The 24306-nt window shown below is 51.5% G+C and overlaps 6 protein-coding genes across 6 annotated transcripts; 4 read left to right on the top strand and 2 right to left on the bottom strand.

The window, feature by feature from the left end:
* Window positions 1-38: 38 nt before the first annotated feature.
* On the bottom strand, window positions 39-5581 carry pld3 (phospholipase D; the record flags this gene model as incomplete). The annotated part of the gene is made up of 2 exons (XM_026772506.1): window positions 39-108; window positions 177-5581. The coding sequence occupies 2 exons, from the start codon at window positions 5579-5581 to the stop codon at window positions 39-41; spliced, it is 5475 nt and encodes a 1824-aa protein (XP_026620667.1).
* Window positions 5582-7239: 1658 nt separating this feature from the next.
* On the top strand, window positions 7240-8395 carry BDQ94DRAFT_163449 (uncharacterized protein; the record flags this gene model as incomplete). Its single annotated transcript, XM_026769739.1, has 2 exons — window positions 7240-7603; window positions 7674-8395. The coding sequence occupies 2 exons, from the start codon at window positions 7240-7242 to the stop codon at window positions 8393-8395; spliced, it is 1086 nt and encodes a 361-aa protein (XP_026620666.1).
* A 53-nt stretch (window positions 8396-8448) lies between these two features.
* BDQ94DRAFT_184400 (ATP-dependent DNA helicase-like protein) lies at window positions 8449-13384 on the bottom strand (the record flags this gene model as incomplete). The annotated part of the gene is made up of 8 exons (XM_026774635.1): window positions 8449-9307; window positions 9505-9782; window positions 10306-10993; window positions 11072-11242; window positions 11297-11962; window positions 12017-12661; window positions 12724-12890; window positions 13201-13384. The coding sequence occupies 8 exons, from the start codon at window positions 13382-13384 to the stop codon at window positions 9089-9091; spliced, it is 3018 nt and encodes a 1005-aa protein (XP_026620665.1). The 3' UTR covers window positions 8449-9088.
* Window positions 13385-15074: 1690 nt separating this feature from the next.
* BDQ94DRAFT_153579 (putative chitin synthase activator (Chs3)) lies at window positions 15075-18560 on the top strand. Its single transcript, XM_026768156.1, has 5 exons — window positions 15075-15550; window positions 15733-16450; window positions 16506-16625; window positions 16679-17989; window positions 18038-18560. Exons 1-5 carry the CDS (start codon window positions 15441-15443, stop codon window positions 18047-18049), a joined length of 2271 nt encoding a protein of 756 aa, XP_026620664.1. The 5' UTR covers window positions 15075-15440; the 3' UTR covers window positions 18050-18560.
* A 103-nt stretch (window positions 18561-18663) lies between these two features.
* Window positions 18664-19832, top strand: BDQ94DRAFT_175461 (putative TBP interacting domain protein; the record flags this gene model as incomplete). The annotated part of the gene is made up of 5 exons (XM_026772505.1): window positions 18664-18709; window positions 18783-18824; window positions 19190-19252; window positions 19323-19732; window positions 19791-19832. The coding sequence occupies 5 exons, from the start codon at window positions 18664-18666 to the stop codon at window positions 19830-19832; spliced, it is 603 nt and encodes a 200-aa protein (XP_026620663.1).
* Window positions 19833-21303: 1471 nt separating this feature from the next.
* Window positions 21304-23495, top strand: BDQ94DRAFT_111484 (putative spindle poison sensitivity protein Scp3). The gene is made up of 3 exons (XM_026763574.1): window positions 21304-21571; window positions 21812-21933; window positions 22041-23495. Exons 1-3 carry the CDS (start codon window positions 21343-21345, stop codon window positions 23454-23456), a joined length of 1767 nt encoding a protein of 588 aa, XP_026620662.1. The 5' UTR covers window positions 21304-21342; the 3' UTR covers window positions 23457-23495.
* Window positions 23496-24306: the final 811 nt, after the last annotated feature.

Genomic DNA, 24306 nt, shown 5'->3' with positions numbered 1-24306 from the left:
GATGCGATGCGTTTGTGTCCACGCCGGGCTTCGACTTACTAGATTTCCAGCGGAGAGATCTGATCCAGCGTGTAAAGCCAGTTTCCGCCCTGTTCTTCCTTTTCGAGCCTATGGAAGTCAAAGAGTGAGTAGGCGGCAACGGCATGTCAATGATGCAAACACGGGGGATTGCTTACCAGTCATAGGGCCACAGAATCAGATGTCCCTGAACGTGATTCAAGAGCTCTTCAGCTCGTTGTTTGTCCATCACCTCATCCGTCGCATGAAACTCCCGCTTCGAGCCGAGCGTCGTCGCCCTTCGTCGGCGTCGTCGAGACTGACCGGTGGCATTCCGATTCAAAGCCTCGGAATAATCCACGAGCGGCGGATCAGATCGCTGCTTCTCCTGATCTTCACCAGACGAGCCACTTTCCTCATGTCGTCCATTTGGCATGTGCCCCGTCACCGTCCCATCAGCTCCTTTCATCGTCGATTTCTCATTTACCGGCACCAGCCCATCAGAAGTTCTGTGTTCAGCATTATGTGTGTCCGACTTTTGACCGGCTTCTGTCGAACGGACATCGTTCTTTTCGACAGGTGAATCTTTAGCCTCCACTTTTGCTCCCTCGGCACTCTGAGCATGGACCGATAGAGTATGCTTGAGTCCAGCAGCTGCTCCAGCCATGCTGGCCCCCGTTCCTGGCGGTCCGGTTTGTCTTTGGCTGGTGGGTTGGTATGCTTTGGTACTGTGTTGGCTCTGCATCTCTGCGAAGTGATCCGCATAGGCAGCATACTCTTTATATTCTTTCCACGATTTCACTTCGCTGTCCGGCATGCAGCGGAATACATTTCGGTAAATCTTGGTGTTCTTATCTGCTACAGCTTGCCAAGTGTCCAGGTAGAAGCAGTCGATCACAGGGTCGCGCATGCAATCCTTGTCGATAAAGACGTGCTTTACGTCAGAAGAGAACAAGTGAGCGGACTTGATAGGGTCATGTTTTTCCCGTGAAGCCGTCTGGACCCCGCTATGGCTACTCTCAGACTCCTGCTCCACCGGCAGTGCTGGATGGCGAACCGCGGGCAATCCCTCCACGACCTGTGCCCCCTCGTTACCATGCTCCACGACGGGACTGAGACTGTGATTGCCTTCTCTATCAGCTCCAGCGTTTGCGCGGTGGGTATTGCGTTGCGAGGGTTGTTTCGGCTGCTGGACAGTGCCCTTGCCCTCGGATGCAACGGGAGAGATCAGGACTTCCGTCCTCGGGCCAAGGAACTCAGAATCACGGGCATCGCCCAAGCCAGCCCCAACGGCTTTGGTGAGGTTATCGGCACCAAAGCCGTCCACGTCTTTCCTGTGCTCAGCATTAGAGGTCACTCTCGGGTCGGCAGTGAGCTTTCGGTTCGACTTGAGGTTGGGGTTATTTCCCTGCTCCCAGTCAACGTCATGGTTGAAGCTGTGCATGTCTTCAGACCTTGAGAGAAATTCGTCTTGAAGTCGGTGTCGACGCTCCATCATATCTCTCTCGTCCTTTTTCTCCAGCATCAGCGATTCCGAGTCTAGCTGACTTTCGGGAGGCTTCGACCCTTCTTCAACGATTTCGATCCGGCGGAGCTCTTCCTCAGTTGCCATGGAGTGCTCCATCAGCTCATCGACGTCAATACCAAGATGCTCTCTCATGAGACGCATACGGAGAGTGTGTGGGAACCGTCCCACAAGGTAAGGGCGGCCGTTCATGGAAGACCATATCATGTCCGTATCCCGAACAACCGCCGCCACCTCCGAATCGCGAGACCCCAACATGGAGCGTTCGTTGATGTTGGCAGACCCAATGATGGCAGCTCGGTCATCAACAACCATGCACTTGGCATGGATATAGAGCTGCTCGGTGACCAGTTGATCTTGAGGGCCGATCTTTCCCCAGGTTCGAAGGCTGAAGAACTGTATGTAATCCTCAGGTTCGATTCCCAACGCTCGCAGCCGGCCGAAGATGGATGTCTCCCCACGACAAATGCTGCGATACTGACACATCATGATCAACCGGACACTCGTTCCACCCTCACTATCCACGGTGTTCTGGAAGCCCGGCATCAGTGGGATAACAATCACGGCACGCCAGGCCTCCTTATTCTTTGCTGCCCGGGTGATTCGTTCCACGAGAGCATCGCCGATCGAGTTCTCAATCTTCCGACCATCAATTTCACACGTGCTAACAAAGAACTGGTTCTCAATGTATACAAAGTGGTCAGACTCCTCGATTAGCTTAACGTAAGCATTCATGATACTATGCTCCGTGATGTCGGGGGTTCCAGTCGACCACATGCTACTCGAGCGTAAGATTTGGACCTCACAGGTACCATCAAGGCCGAGGGCTTCCATATCAGCCGGCTCGAAATCTGGCGGGGGTAACAAAAATGGCGTGGGACGTGTGGGCTTTCGCTGGCGCAAGATGTAGTTCCAACGTTGGACAAAGTGGCGCGTAAGATCTCGAGCCGGTTGTCCGACGACGTGCATGGAAATGTCATGCCAGGGCATCCTGGGAACCACATTTCGATCGTACATCTCCTCGTAGGGCTTGTCGAGGTCGTAGAAATCCTGGACACGCGGGTTCGAGTAGTCCTTGCCGGGCCAGAGCTGGCAATGGTCCGCATCCTTCGGTCCATCTGGTGTTTCGAACCCGGTAGGTTTGTCGTCGGTGAGGAGATGTTGTGGTGTGTCCCAACGGCCAAAGCATAGATCGATCCCTCCTACAAAAGCCAAGGTGTGGTCGATGATACAGAGCTTTTCATGGTGCGCCCAGAAGAAGGTGTTCTGTCGGAATTGGTTTGGTGATCGCTGCACGAAGACATTTGGATGCAGATCCAGGAGGGAAAACTTGGAGTACTCCGAATCAATCGGGATGGCAGAGTTGATGTTGCGGTACATGATGACGAAGATCTTGACTCCTTCACGAGCCTTTCGCTGGAGAAGGCGATCCAATCGCCATTTCTGGCTGATGGCCGCTGGCCGACGCATGTAAAGCTCAGGGCTCAGCCACCAGTCATGGATGTAGATGACATCCTTCGCTTGGTTGATCGCCCGCGACACAACCCACATGTGATCGCGCGCATCCACCAACCACTGCGCGAAGCACTTGTGTCGCACCGGCGCGAAACTGTCAAACCGGTTCGGCCTTGCCCAGGGGGTATTGTTAACCATGAACCGGATTGAGTCTTCGAACTGATGGAGCTGACGCTCATTCCTGGCCAGCAGTCTAAGCTTGCGCTCCGAGTTCTCGAGCCTTAACGTGTGATGCTGTGGATGCCTGGCTGACTCTGTCGCCGATTTGGCAAACTCCTTCGCCTTTTGATTTCTCAAGCTGACCTTCTGGGTTTGGAGTTTGAAGAAGGGATCCACCAAAAACACATCATATATGTTCATCTCCTCCGGGGAGTCGACACAGACGACATAGCTGTGCCTAACAAGGAACCATTTGGGAGAGTGTCGCTTCTTTACCATGCCTGGCGTCAGCGCGCGCCGGAAATCGAGACCCTTGGAGGACTGAATAACCAGGAAGCCTTCCTTGCCGTGATAGCTCCCTTCGGCCGCAAGACGAACACCCAGGGCTGACAATTCCAGAAACTTGCAGAGACGGTTACTATCTGGCTTGAATATGAGGAATCGGATCAACTTCTGCAGGTAGGACTCGAGCTTCTTCCGCTGTCTTTCTGGATAACTCTCCTTTTTACTGGCCTGCCCTGCTTCAGGAAGGCCTGAAGGCCCAGCAGCACCCTCCGCTTCCGGGTTCGTTACGGTAGACTGTCTCCGAGATAGGCCACCTGACGAACGGCGATGCGCTTGCTGCTGCTTTTTTGCAGCTCTTTCATTACCACTAGTAGCCTCTGCAGCTGTTTCATATCCACCTTCGTCCTCCTCATCCTCCATGTCGCTTTCCAGCCCACGTACGCCCCTAAGATAGGGAAAAGCACTCCGAGGGAAGCGCGGGAGATTTTGAGCCCCTTCAGTGTTCCGCAGCTGGATGTACTTCTGGGTCCCAAAATGCAACTTATACTTCAGGTGCAGGTTTGCAAAGTCCCTCAGGGTGCGGTAGATGATCCATTTCATCCGTGTCATGCCACTACCATATTCCAACTCGATACGGAATACGAGATGGCGATCTCCAGAATGAGAATCAATTTTGCTGTCAGTGACCCGCACCTTGAGCTGCTCCAGAAGAATCGGAATCCGCTTGCTACCGTGCTCATCTCGTTGGAACATGCTGGCCAGTATCAAGGCGGCCGGCACTCCTGAGGTCAACTCAGCGAGTAGCTCTGCCGACTTGGCATGGTCTACTGTGTTGTCCACCTTGCGTCGCTGTCCGATCAACTTGAGACCTGCCTTTATCTGCCGCCACCTTTGAGCACTAAGGCTCGAGCCGCGGTCAGCCCGATGACGCCTCCAGGGTGGTGCCGTTCCTTCTGCATTCTCAGAAGGTCCAGCTAACCCAGTCAGCCGTCTTAGATTGCTTGGTCTTCTTTCTTCTTGATTTGCCGGTGCATCTATTTGGCGTCCGCTGTAAGTAAGCCCCCGCGCGTTAGCAAGCCAGGCGCTTTTCCGTCTCCATGCAGTATCCCTGTTTAAGCGATCACGGCCTTCGTCCTCCGAGACACCCTCACGCTGTTGGGGTGTGAAATCACCGGTACTGCCCCGTCGCGGAAAGAAATTGGGGCGATAATTTTCGAAGGGGGAAAAGGAGCTCGGCAGGTGGAATGAGGGTCGGCTGGTGAACTTGGGGGTATTTGGCTGCGATGGGGGCACCGAATCATCCTGCTGCCGGCGACGTGGCTGTTTCTTTTTCTGTTTCTTCTGGCGGGCCCGTTGTTCCCCGGCACTCTCTTCCGCGTCGGCATCAATATCGCTGCCTTCCTCCTCCAAAGTATTTGGGAAGCGGAATTCCCCTCTTTCCGAGCCAGGGGTTGCCAGTTCGTTGTTTGTAGGTCGGAAATCGTTCAGCGTCGCACCGCTCGCTGAGCGAGTGTGGGAGGTAAACGAAGGCGAGGCTGCGAAAGACTTCAACTTCGTCAGTAAAGATTGCCTACCCTTCAGGCCCGAATCCACATCATCGCCTTTGACCGAAGGTGGTCTCGACTGAGATGGCTCGGCAGCGTCAACATCCGGAGTGTCTTGAGTAAATTGTACACTTGGGCGACGAGGCGAGGCAGATGATCCCAGGGCCGAAGTTGGCGACTTCCGGCTCCCGGAATTCTGCTGGTTTGCCGTTGCATCGTTCGGTTGTCGAAGGCTCAGCGAGGCCGCTTTGTTGGTGGGACTGGCATTCGACGTTTTCTCCTCTCCAGAATCGCCGGCATGCTCTGCGCGCGACTTTCCTTTTGTGTCGAAATGAGCATCTCCCACACCTCTGACCGTTGGCGTGGCTTCCGCCTGATCCCCGCCATCAGCTATGTTCGCTCTGTCTGCGTCATCCTTTGTCGAGCAAGGGGAGGGAAGCGGCGATGACAGCTTGGAGCTGTCCAACGACATCGGCTCGGTTTGTCTCGAGTAATACCGATTGGAGTTGTTCTCAGAGCCCCTCTCTTCCGAGGGATTGACCGTAGAGTCGGTCATACTGAGCGGACGAACGCAATGTCAGCGGACAAGCAAGATGGCTTTAAGGGGGGAGGGGAGGGGGGTGTTCGAGGAAGAGCAAGAGCGCGGGGGAGAACGGCGTACATGCGGATCGAAAAGATCCTGTTGAAACGGGTTTCGGATCTTCAATTAGACGGACATTCTATATCTACCACACAGCAGCCGGGAGACGGAACATAGACTGATCGGCAAGATCAAGCAGTAAACAGATATTAAGGGGATAGTCGACAACACGGCCGAAACGTCTGGACGTGAAACTTGAAAGGAGCGTTGGGTTTAGCAGCGACAATGGTTAGCCGCGGTGGAGTCCGCCCCATAGAAGAAGCGCAGGTCTGACTGGAGACGGAAGGCCCGCTTTGGCGCAGTTCTGCTGGTTCTGGTCGACTTGGGACACGGAGGAAAGGGGGCAGGAAATCAATCGATCAGTCAATCAATCCCTTATGAGAGGTCAGAATGGGGCTGCTTTGCACCTGCATATCCATCTACTAGATACTAATTACTTACTTAGGTAGATTGGCTGGATCTTGGCCTCGGTTGCAAGTACCACCAGGATTGCCCATCCACCCCAACTAAGTATACAGTAGGATAAATAACAGCTTCCCCAGAAGAAAGATTGGAAGCAAAGTCAAGGTACCCTTATGCTTTCTTCTTGCTTTGAGAACATTCCTGAAAGGGGGGAGAAAGACTGCTAAGGTTCAGCGGCTTACAAAATACGCAATACGATGTAAGTAAGTTCTAAAATCAAGGTGCGGATTACGTCGCCGTCACACTCCCTTTCCAAATACCTGGTTGCTGGGAGAGGGAGGTACTTGAGAGGTACTTGCAAGGTACTCCGTGCGGGAGAAACCAAGCACAACCGGGCCACAACCGTGGTACTTTGGCCTTAAGGCAGCTAACCCCGACCTGGCTGAAAGACCGCATATTTCACCAGCCACAGGATGGCTGGTTACAGGTTTCTTACCGTTTCAAACACCCGACCCATGTGGATAAGTAAGTTACACATTCCGATCCTCGGCGCTGAAAAGGGTCACCGCTTAGCTCACCGCTTGACAATGAAGATTAACATGGTTACCGTCAGGCAAATAATCATCTAGAATGTGGTAGTTGGCTGAGAATCTTTTAGGGGTGTTTAATCTGGAGGCCCGCAATGCTAATGCTCGCATGCTCATGTGAACAGTGGATGAGACTGCCTCATGAATACCCCGTTGGAATCTGGATATGGCGTGTTCTTAACTACGGCCCTCCTCCCAGCAGCATTCCGCTTGCTCTTAGCATTGAAGCACTTCAAATGTATTTTACAAATACGCCCGCATAATAACCTGAGACTACTATATAGATGAGCATACGAGATGTGCAGATGGAGTACCTGTCACTGCGCAGTGCAAATTCCGTCATGTTCGGTCTTGCTGCTACTAGGAGAGCCCCTCTAGTACTCACTACTAGAAATAGTGGAGTAATGCTTTTCTTGCAACACCCCTCGGTAAAGTGCCTCCGAGGCAACTAGATATATATCGGCGAACTACCTACCTTCGCCCATCAAACAACCCCCCCCCCCGGCAATACCAATTCCCCATCACCACATTATAGACACCCAGCAAAAGAAAATACCGAGACACCCACAGAGCAAGCAACGAATTATGGCTGATCCCATAAAGACACTCGACAACGCAAGCCGCTACTGCGGTGTTTCAACCGTCTCGCGAAAGACATACCCAATTGCGGGGATCCAAACCACAGTCTATGGTCTTGATGAACTCCCCACACAAACCTCAGACATTGCATGTCTGTGGCTCCTACATCCCAGAGGGGGTACCCAAGAACGTATGACAGGCATTGGAACGACCATCATCACGGGTTGGAATTCCAGGAACCCCACCAAGGGCCTCATTGCTGTCGCATTCGATCAACGGAATCATGGAACGAGAGAGGTAGATCCGCTAGCCAATGAAGCATGGAGACAGGGAAACCCTCGTCATGCTCAGGATATGTTCTCAATCTTTCGTGAGTTGAGTCATTTGCTATCAAAAGAAAATTGCCGACTCTGACACTTTTCTCTCTTTCGAAACCACAGAGGGCACTGCCCGAGACGTATCTCTTCTGATCGACTACCTCCCCTCTTATGTGTTCCCCCACTCCGATCGCAAGATCGTCGAAAATTTGGTGTTGGGTGTTTCCCTGGGTGGCCATGCAGCATGGAGCTGCCTTCTGCATGAACCTCGCATAAGCGCTGGGGTCGTCATCATCGGCTGCCCAGACTACGTGAATCTGATGGCTGATCGGGCCAGATTATCGAAATTGCCATCGTGGACGAGCACCGATACCCCAGGCTCCCAGTTCCTCGGCTCCGAGGCGTTTCCTTCTTCTCTGCTGGATGCTGTGAGGAGGTACGATCCGGCAAGTCTGTTGTTGAGCCACGTGAAGTCGGCCTCGGATGTCGGTCCTCTTCGCAGTGGACCATTGCCGGAGCCGACGGAGAGCGAGAAGGCGGCGTTGCGTCCATTCCTTGCCCGTTCCATAGCCGGAAAGAGAATTCTCAATTTGGCTGGCGGCAAGGACAAGCTGGTCCCTTATCATCGCGGGGAGGTGTTCTTGGCTTGGTTGAAGCAGGCTGTTGCTTCACAGGGCTGGTTTGCCGATGGTGCTGTGACCTTCGAAGATCTTATTGATGAAGAGGCTGGGCACGAAATGACCGGGAAGATGATGGATGAGGCAACTCGTTTTGTTCGTGAAACCCTGGAGGCCAGCAACAAAGCCCCAGGAAAGGTGGGGTCGGTGCGTGAATCGAAGATCTAGAACCCTTTCTCTCTGCCCGGGGTGTACTTCGACCGCTTTTTACATACTAGACACATATAACCGTTCCTGCACATACCTACATCATGCAACATAGTCCTCTACTATGCTCACCATATTATATGATCATTATCATACGGATACCACTGGTGCATTACAATAACCGAGCAAGGGGCATAAACTAAAGCCACAACTCCCGAACTTTGAAGGCGGAGAGGTAGGTCATAGTCCAGTGGTCTACGCATTCTGTATTTTGCTGCAACTTCAATGGGCATTTCAGATCTGGGATATACATCCTCAGTACCGGCGCTGCTGGCTTATCCTCAGACAACTGATTTCAAGAGCCTTGCCTTCATGTTCAAAGATAGAAGCCATGGCCCGGCATACTCGGTAGCAGCATAGATCGAGGAAGAGCGAACATATCCACAGAAAAAAAAAAAAGTTGTCCTCCTTTATGGTATTGTTCAATAATAGAAGCGTGATCGTAAGGGCATCCGGAGGCCATTCTTTGCTCGTCACAAATAGAAACCCTTTTGAATTTGTAAATACACGGATCAAGGTGCCCGATCCGCGGCTCCCATTTTTTGTTTTCTCATTCCCCGGGGAGAATTCGAATCTCTATTACACCGAATCGTAGCCAGCGCAGCACCTGTCCCGGTTTTTCATCCTCCTAGTGAAATCCCAGACTTTTCACACTTAAGCAACGAGCTCAACAACACCACCGGCAGCCTTGATCTTCTCCTCAGCATCCCGGCTGAAGTAGCGAGCGCGGACGACGATGGGGACCTCGGGGAGACGGCCCTTGCCGAGAACCTTGGAGTAGCCGAGGGGGAGGAGGTCGATGACGGGGGCGGTGTCGGTCTTCTGGCCGCTCAGGTAGGCGTCACGCTTCTCGGCGGGGACGAGAGACCACAGCTATATTGGAAAGAGAATTGATCAGCTACCCACATCCTTCAAAACGTATTCCAGTCTCATGTGTTCTCGCGCTCCTGTTCTATTCGCTCTCCTATTCTTCATCCACGTCGTGTGATGACAAAACGTCCACCCCTTGCGCTTTCTCATCCTTCTGCTTCTCTTCTCGATTGGAATCGTATTGTCGATTTTAAACGTACCTTGTCAAGGTTGATAGTGGGCTTCCAGAACTGCTGCTGGGTCTTGTGGAAGTACCTCATACCGACCTTACCGAAGTAACCGGGGTGGTACTTGTCGAGGTTGGTGCGGTGGTGGTGCTGACCACCGGCCATACCACGACCACCGGGGTGCTTACGGTGCTTGCCAATGCGACCGTAACCGGCCGAGACATGACCGCGGCTAAGGAAGAGGACACAAAAGTCAGTTTTCTTGTTGTTCTGGTAGACGGGGCGGAAGGTGGTCGGATGAGGCCACAAGCCTGTCGCAAATTGACCACGACAAACGGGACGGTCGACCACCGGAGGCGAAAGGGAGAACTGAAGCGACTCACGCTTTCCTTGTCTTCGAGAAACGGGTAGGCATCTTGTCGACGGTGCTGAGCTCGACAAGACCGGTCTGAGGGTTGGCGATGGGGGGATGCGGTCGTGTATACTGCTGGCTCAGATGTTGAAATCAAGGCTCCGGGGCGGCTAGAGTGTGCGCTAATTCGCTTGCCCTAACTTAGGGCCAACCCTGCGGCTTACCTTTGGCGGCTGGGCGCAGTACCGTCACGTGCATTGACGCCTGCGCCACTAGATTACATAACCGTTCATAGTACATTCTCAGTCATCGTTTGGATCGACAAAGGACTAGTATACATCTAGATAGGTTCCTCCCAGATGATTTCATTGACCGTCCGGAAACAATATCTATAATATCCTGAGCATGTGTGGAATCATATAAGTGATAATTGTTCTGAAACGGCTTAAGCCTTTATCTGAGCTCGATTCAGGTTGATTTACTGGCAAAAAACTTTGCTAAACTCTGAACTGTAGCACCGGCAGGTCGTTGAACCGAACTGCCTACCATACTCTGTTTGATCCAAGCCGGTAGCTTCGCTTGGATACCGGGTTTTTCATAACGCCTGTCAACGAGAACAATCGCCGCATAGTCGTTACGGTGCCTAATGGCTCGCCCAATACACTGGTTCACTGCTCGCATGCAGGAGTTCTCATAGAAGTCCCTCCCTGCTGCTTTTGCTGCTAATTGCCGGCTTGCCTCAGAGCCTGTAGCCTGCTGGTGTGTTTTTTGCTCAATATACTGTATCTTGGCTTGCCAAACTGCACTCCGTATATTCGGAAAGGGCAGTCCCACAATCAACACACCCCGTCCGAGTTTGTCAGAGAAATTGATTCCCTCTGACAGCTTGCCGCCCACAACGGACAGGAGAAGCGCACCCCTGCCAGAATCAACGGTATTCGCGTATGTCTGGAGCAGCTCCTCAGTAGTGACTGTCATGTCCCGGGACTCGGACAGGATGGGCTTCTTCTGCCCAATCAAGTTATACACAGTCTGACCTTGCTCGCCCAGCATTGGCTTCTTCCAGATGTTCAAGACCCGGCCAAGGTAATCGTAGCTGGGAAAGAATGCTACTACGCCGTCGGGGATGACATGGCAGAGAGTAGCTATCGTCCGCCCCAGATCCATGATCTGAATGCCCACGTAACAAAGGTCAGCCTCTTTTCAGACAGAGGACGATGCTAGGCGTCAAAAGAGAAAAGCTCTCACCATTTTTTCAGAGTCACGGGCATCATAGGTAAAGTCGAATTCTGAGCCTTGAACACCCCGCACCAGTGTGTGAGCGATCAAATTTTCAGGTGGTATGACATGGCCGTAGCTGAACGTGTCTAGACGACTAGCTGGGACGTACGAGAAGAGATGGTTCATGTAGTCTGTCATCTGCCGAAGTCGTTAGATACCAATATACTACCATTGATGGCTGTCGAAACTTACGGGTGACATAGTCCCGCCAGCCAATATGATGGCTCTTGCATCCTCCACAAGCTCCCGAAATTGATTAGTAGGGTCTAGAAGCATGTACTTCAATTGGATATCTCCCTGTTCCTTTGAGTAGAACAATCGCCCTTCGGCAGAGGGGTTCATCAAAGACAGTAGAAACCCCTGTATGTGGAACAATACAGGAACTGTGGGACTCCCTGACGCCTGCTTGTCCGAGGGATCTCTAGTGAACTCGACATATCCATCAACTTTCCTTGCTAATTTGCTTTCTTGTAAATATCGACTCAGTTTATAAGGATTGATCTGATCAATCCCCTTTCCGGACATGAGTTCAGATATCAGAACAGGACCCTCCGGTGCCTTTTCGCTTTCAAGGAGCGACCGAAGATGAGCAGCGATTGAACTGAGGAGCCGGATAACTTGAGCAACATAGCTTCTGTTTTTCCCCTTCAAGCGAGTTTTGAATTTGCGGCCGTAGATTGTCAATTGAGAAAGGGATGTCTGCAATTGTGAAAGCGTCACCGTTACCGAGTGTATGTTGGATATTGCGTCCATCAAATTGTGAGCTTCGTCGATTATTATGACATGTCCCTTGACAGATAAATTAAGAGCCTCTCTCGCTGAGCGTTGCAATAGCAAGGGATATGGCAGTGTCACAATCTGCCATTCATCAGGTACTAGGTCAATTGAAGATCGGGCTCGAAGGCAACAAACCTCACTATCCTTAACAACAGAGCGAGATGCATAATAGGGGCATATTCCAATCTTCTTGCCAAGCTTTCCCAAGTCCTCAATGTCTTTCACTGTTGATAATGCATGGTCTCGGAATTGAAGTACCTGTCTTTCATCTTCTTTGGAAGGCAGAAATGGACATCTATGCTGAGGATTCACATTGGGCTGCTGTAGATCTAAACAACGCTCATTGATGGCTGTTGCATTTTCCAATGAACTGACACGGGGATTAATGCAGAGGTTCTTCCGAGAACCAAGAGTGACATGCTTCACACGCTCCTCGAGTTCTTCTTCTCCTGTCAAGTCAGTACTCAAAAGGTCCTTCGGTATGCTCCATGGCATTTTGACGCGTCTCAGTTCACCAGCAAATTGGGTTAACTGGGAGTGCGTCCGGGAGCAATAAAATATCTTGACTTCGTCATTGTCTTCATCGTCACTTCCTGGCTTGGCGGTCGAGATCTGTCCTTTAAATCGTTCCAACAATTCAAGTGTACTAGGAGATAGTTCGCTAGTATGGGCCAGCTCACCCCGCGGTTTGCTATGCTCTTCATTTTCGCTGTCGTAGTCATCCAGCGTAAACTGATCTTCACTTAGCCCACCAGATTCAGTTAATGGTATACTGTATTTCTGCACCGACGAGTTTTTAGTCAGCCGATATTCTGAGGCAGGAGTATTGCTGAACCTCATACCTGCTTTTTCCGGGGTCCTTCGGGGTTCTCTAGCGCAATCCTCTGCTGCTCTTCTTCCTTTCTCGTCTTTTCTAGTCTCTCTTCAAGCTCCTTCCTCTTCTCGGTTATCATCCGGCTCGACTCACGCCTGGCAAAATCCAGCATCCATTCAGGTTCGTCATCATCGCCTAGAGCACGATTAGTGAAGGAATTCGGCTATCCAGTAATGAGGAACCTTACATGTAGCATTGTCAACCGCCGTCTGGAAGGCGGAACGCTTGTGATCTCGCAGCCACGTCAAGGAACCACATATTAAACTTAAGGATTTTCCCTGGGGAGTTATTCAGCCATATCCCATGACGCCACGGCACATTTAGGTGAATTCTCCAGCTTGTGCTACCTAAGCCAGGTGTTCCTGAGCTATTAGATAGTATATGGTGATGACCAATAAGTGCCTACTGTGCATGTTGAGTAAAATGAAATGAGAACCTTACTTACAGTTCCTGGGATTGGCTATATTAGCTGCAAATGAAGCTAGCACGAAGCTAATACGCTTACCAGTAGGTGACTCGAAAACAGCAACTTTTCCTTGTTCGAGACAAGAGTATAGCGCCCGCATCAACTGCAGTTGGATGTCATAAGGCGAATAAGGATGGTGGAAATCGTTACGCTGGAGTTCCATTGGTGGTGTTGCAGCCCGAAGCTGAGCACTGGCCAAAAATAAACGGCAGCCCGAAGTTGACGAGACAAAACAAAGTCTATATGCTCACTTGGTGGAACGCCAAGCGCCAATGCTTTTACCACTGTCAGTACTTAATGCCTGTGACGGTATACTTTCTGACTGCGTTCGAAGATGATAAGATGATACGACCAGTTAAGGAAGACAATCTCAAACACTTGCCAGCTAATGTTTCGGAAAAGAGCAACAAGTGTTAGGACGGCATCTCAACGTCGCTAAGTGTGGACTATACGCTGATATGCCTATGTATATGTAGTATATGGAAGGGAAAGCCGCACCTACCCAACTAGTTACTCTCATGGTGATTACACATTACCAACAAAGGTGAAAATTCCAGTCTTGGGCCCACCGCAGAGGATGGTTGATAGAGACCAAGCGACTGCTTACCTAAACTCAAAGAAACTGTTCGACCTCTTTTTTCGATGACAATTTATGTGCGATGTGTCTGTAGATGCTATGTTTGCGCTCTCGCTTTGCTTCCGCGATTCTTTCCCACACGAGTCATTAATATGGATGAAAGATGAGTGGCCCAAAGAGAGGACGGAGAGGAGGAAGGGAAAGACTTTGGGTATCTGTCAGGTATGGTAAGATTCCTTCTGGAAGGGGCTTCCATCACTAGTCTAACGGACTCCCTGGGCGCGTAGTCCAAGAGGGAGTGGTAGTGCAACTGTCGCGATAAAAATAGCTGGCCATCCATCAGGCTGAGAAGTATAGTTTCCAAGTACTAGCATCCTCAGTTCTGATCTCTCCTTTCAATGGAATTTGCATGACCCGTTGCTTAATTTCTGCCCCTAAACTTCTCTTTCTCACCCCCAGGGTGATGGTCAGGTATTGTAAGTATCCATGTAACTTATCTTATCCATATGCAGTTAACTCCGTAATAGTTACTTAAGTTACTTAATTAAGTAGTTAACTAACTAGTTAGTGCCTGCTTACCTTACATCAGATAGATAACTAGTTAACTACTTAATTAAGTAACTAATTACTATTTTAGTTTCCAAGAATTTTCCGGCATCAGTAAAATGTATTTAGGAAATCTCCCAACCCTCTAATAAGCAGCCGATGTTAGTAGTAAGAATTGTTCGGAATGAAAAATCCTTCGTCTTCTACTCTGTTCTTCAATTGTTGCCTGCACTAGTCCATTGAATGATAACTAGTCAATTACCCGAACCATGCAGAGGAAGAAATGATGATTAATAGGAGGACTACTTCGGTAGGTACTAGTGGTCAAGTCGTTCTGGAGTTTCTTTCCCTGTGGAGGAGCCTAAGTACTAACTAACTACTACTACCACCACTACTAGTACTACTACTTATGCTACTACGTATCTACGCGACTGCCTGGTAGGCTGCAAGGAAGTCCGTAGTGTGGTGGTTCCTGGCCTTGTCTTCTCTTTTCCTTCTTTCCCCCCAACCCCTCCTCCCTATGACAACCCCCTCCCCCTCCCCTCTCGTACTTGACAGTAAGATTAATCTTATTCTTTGTATCACCTATACTGCGTATCATGGCCACCTAAATTAGTACCAGGGAAATAACTAGGCTGTTAGTGTCCACTTCCAGACGAAAATGGATATATTACACACACTCTCTGTCTCTGTCTATCTCTTTTCTCCTGCTAGAGTGCTTAGTTAGATGTGAAGAAGCCCTTGCGCGCGCCCTCTTCTTCCTCCGTGTTCCGTTATATCTAATCCAAGTCAGTTCAGTAACAGTAGTTACTAGTTGGACTGCGCCCCCCCTTCTCCCCTCCCCCTTCTCGGAGAACTACTTACTAGTCTTCCACCACTACTCGGCAGTCCCCACGCCGGCTCTACTTTTTTCTCGAGAGGTTCCGATGAACCGCTGAGCCCAGCCAAAGTGCCAAACACGCTATTGACTGGTGCCCAGTCCGAGACGAGTGACAATTTATTTTCCTTTGCCAATTTCAGCAGGGGTAAGGTGGAAACAAAACTAACACGGGTGAAAAAAGCAATACCGTCCAATAAACGGAGAATCTCGCCGACGATGAATAGGCCACCCCAAGGTCACGGTCAGCCACGGCTGGGTGCTACCTGGTATCCAGGGGGGCAGGATGATTTCTACATGCCGGAGGTCATATCCCCCTCTCCTCAAAGGTGCGAAACCTCCCCTCGGATGACAGCAGTCATAAGGAAAAAGAACAAACTTCAGGACAAAAAGGGGAAAACACTACAACCCCCCCCCCTCCGCCCCCAAATAGAAAACCCTGTCTTTTCCTGGCTTTGTACAGAGTCCCTAGGTTGGCGTGTTGCTAATCGAGAAATCCTCCTTCCATTAGGGTCATGCCAGAAGTCCCGGAGAACATGCAGGATAATATCGCGCACCTCGAACACGAGGCCCGAAACCCCCACCACAGCCAGTATGATCGTTCGCGTTACCCTGAACGAACTACTTCTGCGGTCGCTCAGGGACAGGCTTCTCCAACCGCCGCCTACGATTCCGCTCGTTTTGAGCAAGCCGCTGTCCACGACACTATGGACGCCCCCAACTTTTCGCCATTCCCAGTCCTGCGCAATCCCCCACCTAACGTTCCCCCGACCGATGAGCAGAGGGAGGTAAACTTGGAGAGGGCCCGCATGGCCGTGCTGTCGTCAAATGATCCTGATATGCAGTTAGCCTGGGCGCAGGATGCGCTCGCCTATGTGGAAGTTGCCATGCAAAATGAAGCTCGTCTGTCGTTGATCCAGCCCCCACGCCCTCAGACCCCTCCGGCCGAGCGGCAGTTGAAACTCGATGCGATGAATATCGTCAACTTCCTCGCGGAGCAATATCATCCCAAGGCAGAGTTCATCAAGGGAATGTGGCTGGAGTTTGGCAAGTTCGGATACCGCGTGGACAAGAAGGAAGCTTTCCGGGCCTATTCGAGAGCTGCGGAGAAGGGCTACGCCAGAGCCGAGTATCGTATCGGCATGCAGTTTGAGAGTTCGGGAGAACCAGAGAAGGCTATCAAACATTACGAGAAGGGAGTTGCGCTCGCAGACTCGGCTTCATTCTATGTATGGCCCTTCCCCATTATCGCGTCCCAGCGAATGCTGATGCTTTGATCAATAGCGCCTGGGAATGATGATCCTTCTTGGACAGCATGGACAACGCCAAGACTATCAAATGGGTCTCAACTATATCAGCCTTGCTGCGCAATCCTGCGACGAAAATGCGCCTCAGGGAGCTTACGTGCGTCCGCTTACTTAATTCTCTTGTAACCATGATTTTGACATGTTGTGCAGGTTTACGGTATGCTTTTGGCACGAGAGCTGCCGCAGGTAAACGTTCCAGAGCAGTTCTTGCCGCTGGATCTGAATGCTGCTCGCGTCAACATCGAGAAGGCCGCTTACCATGGGTTCGCTAAGGCCCAAGTCAAGATGGGTGCGGCTTATGAACTATGCCAACTTAGCTGTGACTTTAACCCTGCATTGTCCTTGCACTACAACGCGCTGGCTGCACGCCAAGGCGAGCCAGAAGCGGAGATGGCTATCAGCAAATGGTTCCTCTGCGGCCATGAGGGGGTCTTCGAAAAGAACGATGAATTGGCGTTTATGTATGCTCAACGCGCAGCCCAAAGTGGATTCCCCACCGCTGAATTCGCCTTGGGATATTTCTACGAAGTCGGTATCTTCGTTCCGGTGGATATCAAAGAAGCCAGGAGCTGGTATGCCAAGGCTGCAGCAAATGGAAACAAAGACGCGACCGGCCGGATCGATAGTATCTCGCGCTCCAAGACCCTATCGAGGAAGGATCACGAACAGGTTGCAATTGCCCGGATCAAGTCGACTCGCTATGGCAATGGCCCGCGAGGGCCCCCGTTAAAGCCGCCTCAGGAGAATCTCGAAATGCCTGATCCCTCCAGAATGACTCTATCAGATAACCCACCCGCCGCGCCTGCTCCCTATCCTGACAGACCGGGATCTCGTGCTCGACCTGTGTATCCGCCGGGATATCCTATGGGTGCGGACCCCCGGCCAAGTTCTGCCTTTGGAATCAACCCAAACATTCGGTCGAACGCGCCGAACTACAACCGCGCTGCATCGTACGGGCCTAGCGCCATGGGATACCGCTCACCAGGCCCCAGTACGCCTTCAACGACTAGCCCGACAAGCCCAGCGTCGGCGGCACCTAAGCTCGATATTGGCTACTCAGCACCCCTCGAGAATCCTCACCCCGATGCTCGCAGACGTCCTCAGCGACTGGACAACATGCCTCCGCCAGACAGGAGACCTGTGCGGGGTCCTGCTTCCCCCCATTCCCAGGGTGGACCGACGGGCTCTCCTAGGCCGCCAGCCTCGCCTTCCACCGCGTATCCCCCGCGGACTGAATCCATGCCGCCGCCTGGTGCTGCAGCGACCCCCCGGCCCTCGTCTTCGTCTGCTTCCACACCTAAGCCTCCTCCCTCAAGTTCGACTCCCAAGCCTCCCTCCACGGCTTCAAGCACATCTAGCCAAAAACCTGCATCCGCTAAACAGCATGGTAACTTGCCAGGCAAGGGCCCCAAGACATTTGAGGAGATGGGTGTTCCGACAGTTCAGAAAGACAACGATTGCGTATGTAACCTCCTTGAAGGACGCTATCATCAAGCTAACTATGCGCAGATCGTCATGTGATACCCTTGAAGAGCTCTTACTTTTGGTCTTTCTTCATCTGTGCTATATTCGAAAGGAAAAATAGTGGACGAGTGGTTTTTGATTCTTTCTTCTCTTCCTTGCGTACAGGATCTAATGTAGATGGTTTTTGGAGTGTTGGAAAATCAGATGGCTAGTAGACGAGAAGACGCACAGTGTTTTCTTCCCGTGTCTTGGGCCATCTAAGGATTGCATATGTCGTTCACCCTGTTGTTCTCATTCTTTCTTCTTTTTTTTTTCTCTTCGAGTCTGCTTTTTGATGTGATGTTTCATTTCGGTATCATGATCTACATGCAACGGCGTAGGACCAAGTATCTTGCAGCATGACGAGGCCTTTGTCTGTCCTTCTCTTTTGGCACCTCCATTTCAGCTCGCGTGTTTAGCCTGCCTGAAAGCATCAAATTTGTCTAAATAATATTTAATCCATCGCCTTCCCTTTTCAAATGAGAACCCTGTCCTGTGGCCCACGTGATGCTCCAAGCATACAGCGGACCTCAAACTCGCTGGATCCCACATCTGATATCATGATCTATTCTCTCCACCTTCCCTCCTCAATCTTGCTCGTAAGAATCCGAGCAACGCAATCCGACCTCTCCATGGCCCAGAGAAAAGCGAAGAATGAGAAGCAGCTGGGTGCTGGAGGTGAGCAACCCACAATCTCTGGGACTACAGTCGAGCTGGCTTATGCACAGCTAACAACGTGAACTTGGAAAAGCTACTGCTCCTGATGGTCCTGCATTGGTGCTTGATTATCTTCGTGAGCTTAATCTACCATTTACTATCCTGCTTACTCTGGGGCGTCTTGCAATTGTTGACCGGTCTCGCTGTATAGGAAAACAGAAGTAGAGATCACTTTTATTCACTTAAACAAGTTGGTGGGTGTTGTTCATTTAGCTAATATGATGTGGATTGTCAATGAGACAGTCGTCCTTACTCGGTGGGTTTCCATCCCGAAGTTAAGGGTGATGTTGGAAGGTAGGGAAGGGTCTTTTCGTGGCTGATTTACAGCAGGCTACCGAGATTTCGATGAATTTACACAATAATATTACAAAAGGTGAGTTGCTCTTATTTAGGCGAGATCTTTGTGTGACTTGATACTGAAGCTATATATATATACAATAGCACACGCTGTGAAAGCTCTACGAGAACTACACAAGAATAAACTAATCGAAGGACGGGCTGCTGGTAAGCAAACCACCAGCAGTAGAGGAATAAATATGCAATGAGACGAAAAAGTTGATTCGCGATACATCAGGGAAACAGATAGTATACCACGCCCTACAGGAGAGGTCCGACGAAGTGACGCCCGAGATCATTGCAGCTTTGCATGAGCAAGCTGAGAAATTGCAGGAGCAAGTAACCGGTCTCGAGGCTGCAGAGAAAAAGACGCGAGCGGAGCTAGCAACCATCTGTGCAAGACCCTTGGTCTCCGAACTTCGACGGGATGTCGGTCAGCTTGAGCAAGAACTTGAGGCAATCCATGCACGCCTGGTGCAGGCGCGAGGGAGTGATGCAGGGACTGTGCCCGTGCGGGTGAAGCTGGATGCTCAAAGAGTCTGGAAACATTGGCAGAATCAAGCCAATGTGCGCGGTCGGATTTGTCGCGATCTATGGCGGATGTGTACGGAAGTTGTGCCCGACAACATGGACCGGGAAGAATTATGGGTAAGACATAACAACCACTAGTCCGTATTGATGAGTGAGGGATGCTGACGATGTCGAGATGAAGGAGAATCTGGGATTGGAAGGCCCTTTCCCCAAGTGATGATGAAATGTGAGCTAGAGGTCTACTTGTTCAGCCTGGTCACAAGCAAACACTGGTCCACGATCCTGAAATCTCCTATTGCCATTGATACTATACATACGCTGTATGGCCCGTGATATATTCTAATGGAAATATCTTTGCTCAATCGGGATTATGAGAAAATTACGGAGGAGACAGTACATAGTACATGGTACATGGGAAAGATGCAGATGTTGTGCCACCAGCTACAACGTGAGAGTGTGGGGACGATCCGATAGCGAGTAGATATCTGGCTGATCGGCGGTCGCTCCGCCCTGCGCGGGATCAGGAGAGCGTGATTTGACGACCAGAACCCGAGGAGAGCTAAGCAGCCTAGGCCGGAAGCTGCTGAGGCAAAAAGCTAGGGCCGCAAGATGGGGTGGACGATCAGATGAACAATCCGACAGGTGTCATCCGAACGAATAATTGGATGATCTTCATGATTCAACAAGGAACAGTGAAGCATGGGGCTGTCAACTGAGGGGAAGAAAGAAGCATGCGACACAGTCAGGAGCTGTTGCAGACTCGATCTGACGCCACCAGGGAGGCTTTTGACGCCGGTTTGCCTTTCTGCATCGGGAGACCGTCATGCGCCAGGGCCCTGCGTTTGCGGCACCAAGAGACTTAAGGCGTGATGTTGGCGATAAACGTAATCTTCCATTGTAGCCAGCACGAGTGTCCAGCAATTGATATCGAATTGTACTGTATGGAGATGTATGAAGATCGTAGAGGAGGGGAGGAGGAGGGGAGGAGGGGAGGAAAGTGCTTTTGGTGGAAGGAAGAATGAGGGCGCGCCTTGAAAGGAGAGAAAGAGGGGGGGGGGGGAAAGGGAAAAGAAGTGGGGAGAGGGAAAAATGATCAGGAATTCAAGATAGAGTAGATAGAAGTAGTTGCAACTTTCTCGGTCACCATCCATCCATCAATCGAGATCTCTCTCCTCCCTTTTAGAAGAAGAATTTGCCGCCCTCTTCCTCAGGAAGTTATTCATTCACTTGAAAAGTCAATATCTCATTTGGTTCAGGGGGGAAACGAACAAAACACAAGGGATCTCGAAGAGCTGATCGATTGCGGGATTCTGCCTGACATAAAAATATCTCCAAAGTTTGGAGGCAATCGGGCAACTAGAGGTGTAAGCATTCCCAACCGGTCGGAGATGGAGACGGAGACTGAGAGAGATTGAGTAGCAACATCGTCCCTCTGAATTGTTCACACTCTGAAGAAGTGCAACAAACCTTCAAAATTGTACTAAGTAGTTAATTCACTTGCGACCACACCGCCAAAGTAGGGTGATTTAGTACTCTCTTCCCCTACTCTCGGTGATCTTCTCCTCCTCATCCCCACCAGCAAAAACCAGCCGTGGAAATCTCGCCCCCCCGTTCCACCGATAAACCCCTCCGGATTTTTGTGCTCGTCGCCGCCCGCCGTCTCCTGCCGCCGCCGAACCACGCCGCTAAACTGTTCGCTGCTGCTACTGCTGCTGCTCTTTCTGGCGATGCAGCTGTCGGCTTCTCGCAATCCTCCACCACCTCCCCAACCCCTTCCTTCTTCTTCATCTTCCTCCTCGTCCTCGCACGCTGCTCGTCCTCCACCCCGTGTATCGGGTGAGATGAAAAGCCGCGCTCCTCTCCCGGTCCCCTCCGGCCCACAGGCTCTCCAAAACGGCCATTCCCGCAACGTCTCGGGCTTCGACATGGCTGCCCGCAGTCCTCCTAACCAGAGCAGTATGTTCTTTCCTATCTTTCTCGTTCTCTGCGCGCCCCCCCCCCCCCCCCCCCCCCCCCCCCCCCCCCCCCCCCCCCCCCCCCCCCCCCCCCCCCCCCCCAACACCGCCGCTTCGCACTGGCAAGCGAGCCTGGCCGATTCCTCTGCACCCCAGACGGTCTCTCCCACGCTCGTCCCATGGCTCCTCACTCCTTTAACCATGAGAGCTGGATGCTGACTTGAAGGCAACTGTCGCGCAGACACCAAGCATGTGCCTTGCAAATTCTTCCGTCAAGGAGCTTGCCAGGCCGGGCCTGCATGCCCCTTCCTCCATTCTACCGATGCTGCGATCGATTATGCGCCCTGCAAATACTTCACAAAGGTAGGGAGTTGGTGATATCGTGAACCGTTTCGTTCCATGCGCCGAGCATGCTCGATCGATCTTGATGGGACTACATGGAGCTGACCACATTCTGGGGACAATTATAGGGAAATTGCAAATTTGGAGCGAAGTGTGCACTGGCGCATATTCTACCCGATGGCCGCCGAGTCAATCGTCCCAGTCCAGGAATGGCAATGGGAGGAAGCCATCTGAATCTGGGCGGGCGTGTCAACCCGCAGGCCTACGTCAACCAGGACTCCGCGCTGACGAACTCGGTTCTTTCCCAACAACGAATGAATGGCCATGATCCCCGGTATGGCTCTCAGATGCCACCCCAGGATGAATACGCTGCCCTGCATGCGCAACAGCAGCAGCAGCAGCCCCAGCCCCCGCAGCAACCCCCTTACGATGCCATCCCCACCATTGATACTGGCTTGGTCTCGGATACTGGCTCGAAGTACGGCTCACCGGTTGACGATCTGCGCTTCCCCATGTCGCCGAGCCATCGTCATTTAACTGCACTTGATGCTCCACTTCCTGCATCATTCGATAGCCAAGGGATCTCGCACGCCGCTCGTTATGGCCCGGTTGCGGCCTCCGTACCCTCCAAATTCGGACTGGAGTTGTCTCCGCCAGCGCAGCGCATGGGCGCTGCGCCGTCAGATGCGCTCCGCAATCTCCGGGACGCAGCTTACGGCCCTGACATGAGAAAACCATCTTCCTCTTTCATCGGTTCATCACCGCCTGGTCTTCTTGACGATAGCATTGGACCACGGTTCCTACACTCCCAGCGGCCCATAAAATCACGAGTGCTCTCTGCTAGCGTTCCTCGGCCTACTGCGCTGGATGATTGGGATGAGAGCAATTTCCCAATGGAGGAAGATTACCTGCCGATGAATCTGCATGACGACGTTCTGACACCACAAGAGCGACTCCGGCGTTTGTCGCGCACCGATCATGAGCTCAGTTCGAGCCATCGCGACCTTAGTGGACTGGGCATGAGTGGGACGAGTTTCTCGAAAGTTGGATCGCCCCTCGCCTCCAGCCCATCTCGATTCGGCGCTCTGTTTGCCAAACAGCGGCAGAGGAAAGAGGAAGATGCCCACGGCACCTCCCTCACTCACATCGGATCGCCCCTTCGCGAATCTTCTCTCAACTTGGGAACTAGCCCCAGCTTAGGCCCAATTGGTAGCCGCCAGATCTCCGGCGATGTCTCGCCCTTTATCTCGAGTCCCTCTCGTCAGTCATCGATGTCTATGATTTCGCAGCAGCTAAGCAGCGTCTCTCTGCACCCTGGCTCGGCTCGTCATTCGTCATCTGTGGGTGCCAGCAGCCGCCTTGACCGGACTGTTTCGTCGCCAGTCAGCACTAGCAAGATTGACGAGGAACAGGGCGACTTGGTCTTCTCCATGGAAGAAGAGGAGAACAATAAGCGAAACAGCACTTCTTGGAGTCCGCACAAGGCTGATTCTAACGACGACGACGCGTCAACACCAACGAGCAATTCTGGATTCCAGCCATAACTGTAGCTTGGGAGTACAAGTCTAGACCGAATTCTCTGCCATTTGCTACTGCATGCATACAATGAATGAGGGAAACCTTAATAGATGAGACATGCAAGAGCATTGGTTGCAGGAAGGGTTTTGTTAAAAGTTACACGGGATATCAAAATCAGGGCGAGGATCGAAAAACCAAAAGCATATGTTAACAAAAAGGGCAAGGGGAAAACAAAATAAAGGGAATCAAAAAAAAAAAAAAGCACCACAGGTTGGTACCAGTCCATGATAATGTCCATAAGTCATCGTCATCACCAAAAGGATATACCGAGTGCTCTAGGCTTCGGCGCTATTGGAGGGCATTTTGCATAGAACGGTTCAGCGATCTCCAGGAGTTATACAACAGCCCTCTTTTCTCTTTCTCATTAATCGTGTGTCTTTTGCATTTTGCGGGCTCTTAGACCGATTTGGGGAACTTGTTTTGGAAGGGGGAGAAGAAGGAAATCTTCTGTTGATGGTCTACCTACTATAACTATCTACTAGTTGTGACATATCATCCTCCCCCTTCATTCTGCATTCGTCTCACACTTCAGGGATAATCCTCACCCTCTCCCCTTAACCCGGATGGTTCTCACTGTACTCTACCGGAAGAACAGCGGCCGCATTGTTTGATTGACCTTGTGGACCTTATTTCGCTTTTCCAAACTTTGGGGGACTATGGGTACATCTTTCTCCCCCTATATCTTAGTCTGCCTTGCTCCCCTTCCCACCCCTCTCCCTGCCCCATCCATTGCTGATGATTTTGTTGTTTGTATCTAATTTATGAGTCAACGATGTGTGCGCCCCTGTTGGAACTGGGTTTGGATATGCAGTCGTC

Source organism: Aspergillus welwitschiae, assembly GCF_003344945.1.
Source record: "Aspergillus welwitschiae strain CBS 139.54b unplaced genomic scaffold BDQ94scaffold_55, whole genome shotgun sequence".
In the NCBI taxonomy this organism is placed as follows: domain Eukaryota; kingdom Fungi; phylum Ascomycota; class Eurotiomycetes; order Eurotiales; family Aspergillaceae; genus Aspergillus; species Aspergillus welwitschiae.
The sequence above is the reverse complement of the archived record's forward strand: the minus strand, read 5'-3'. Positions and strand labels throughout refer to the sequence as shown.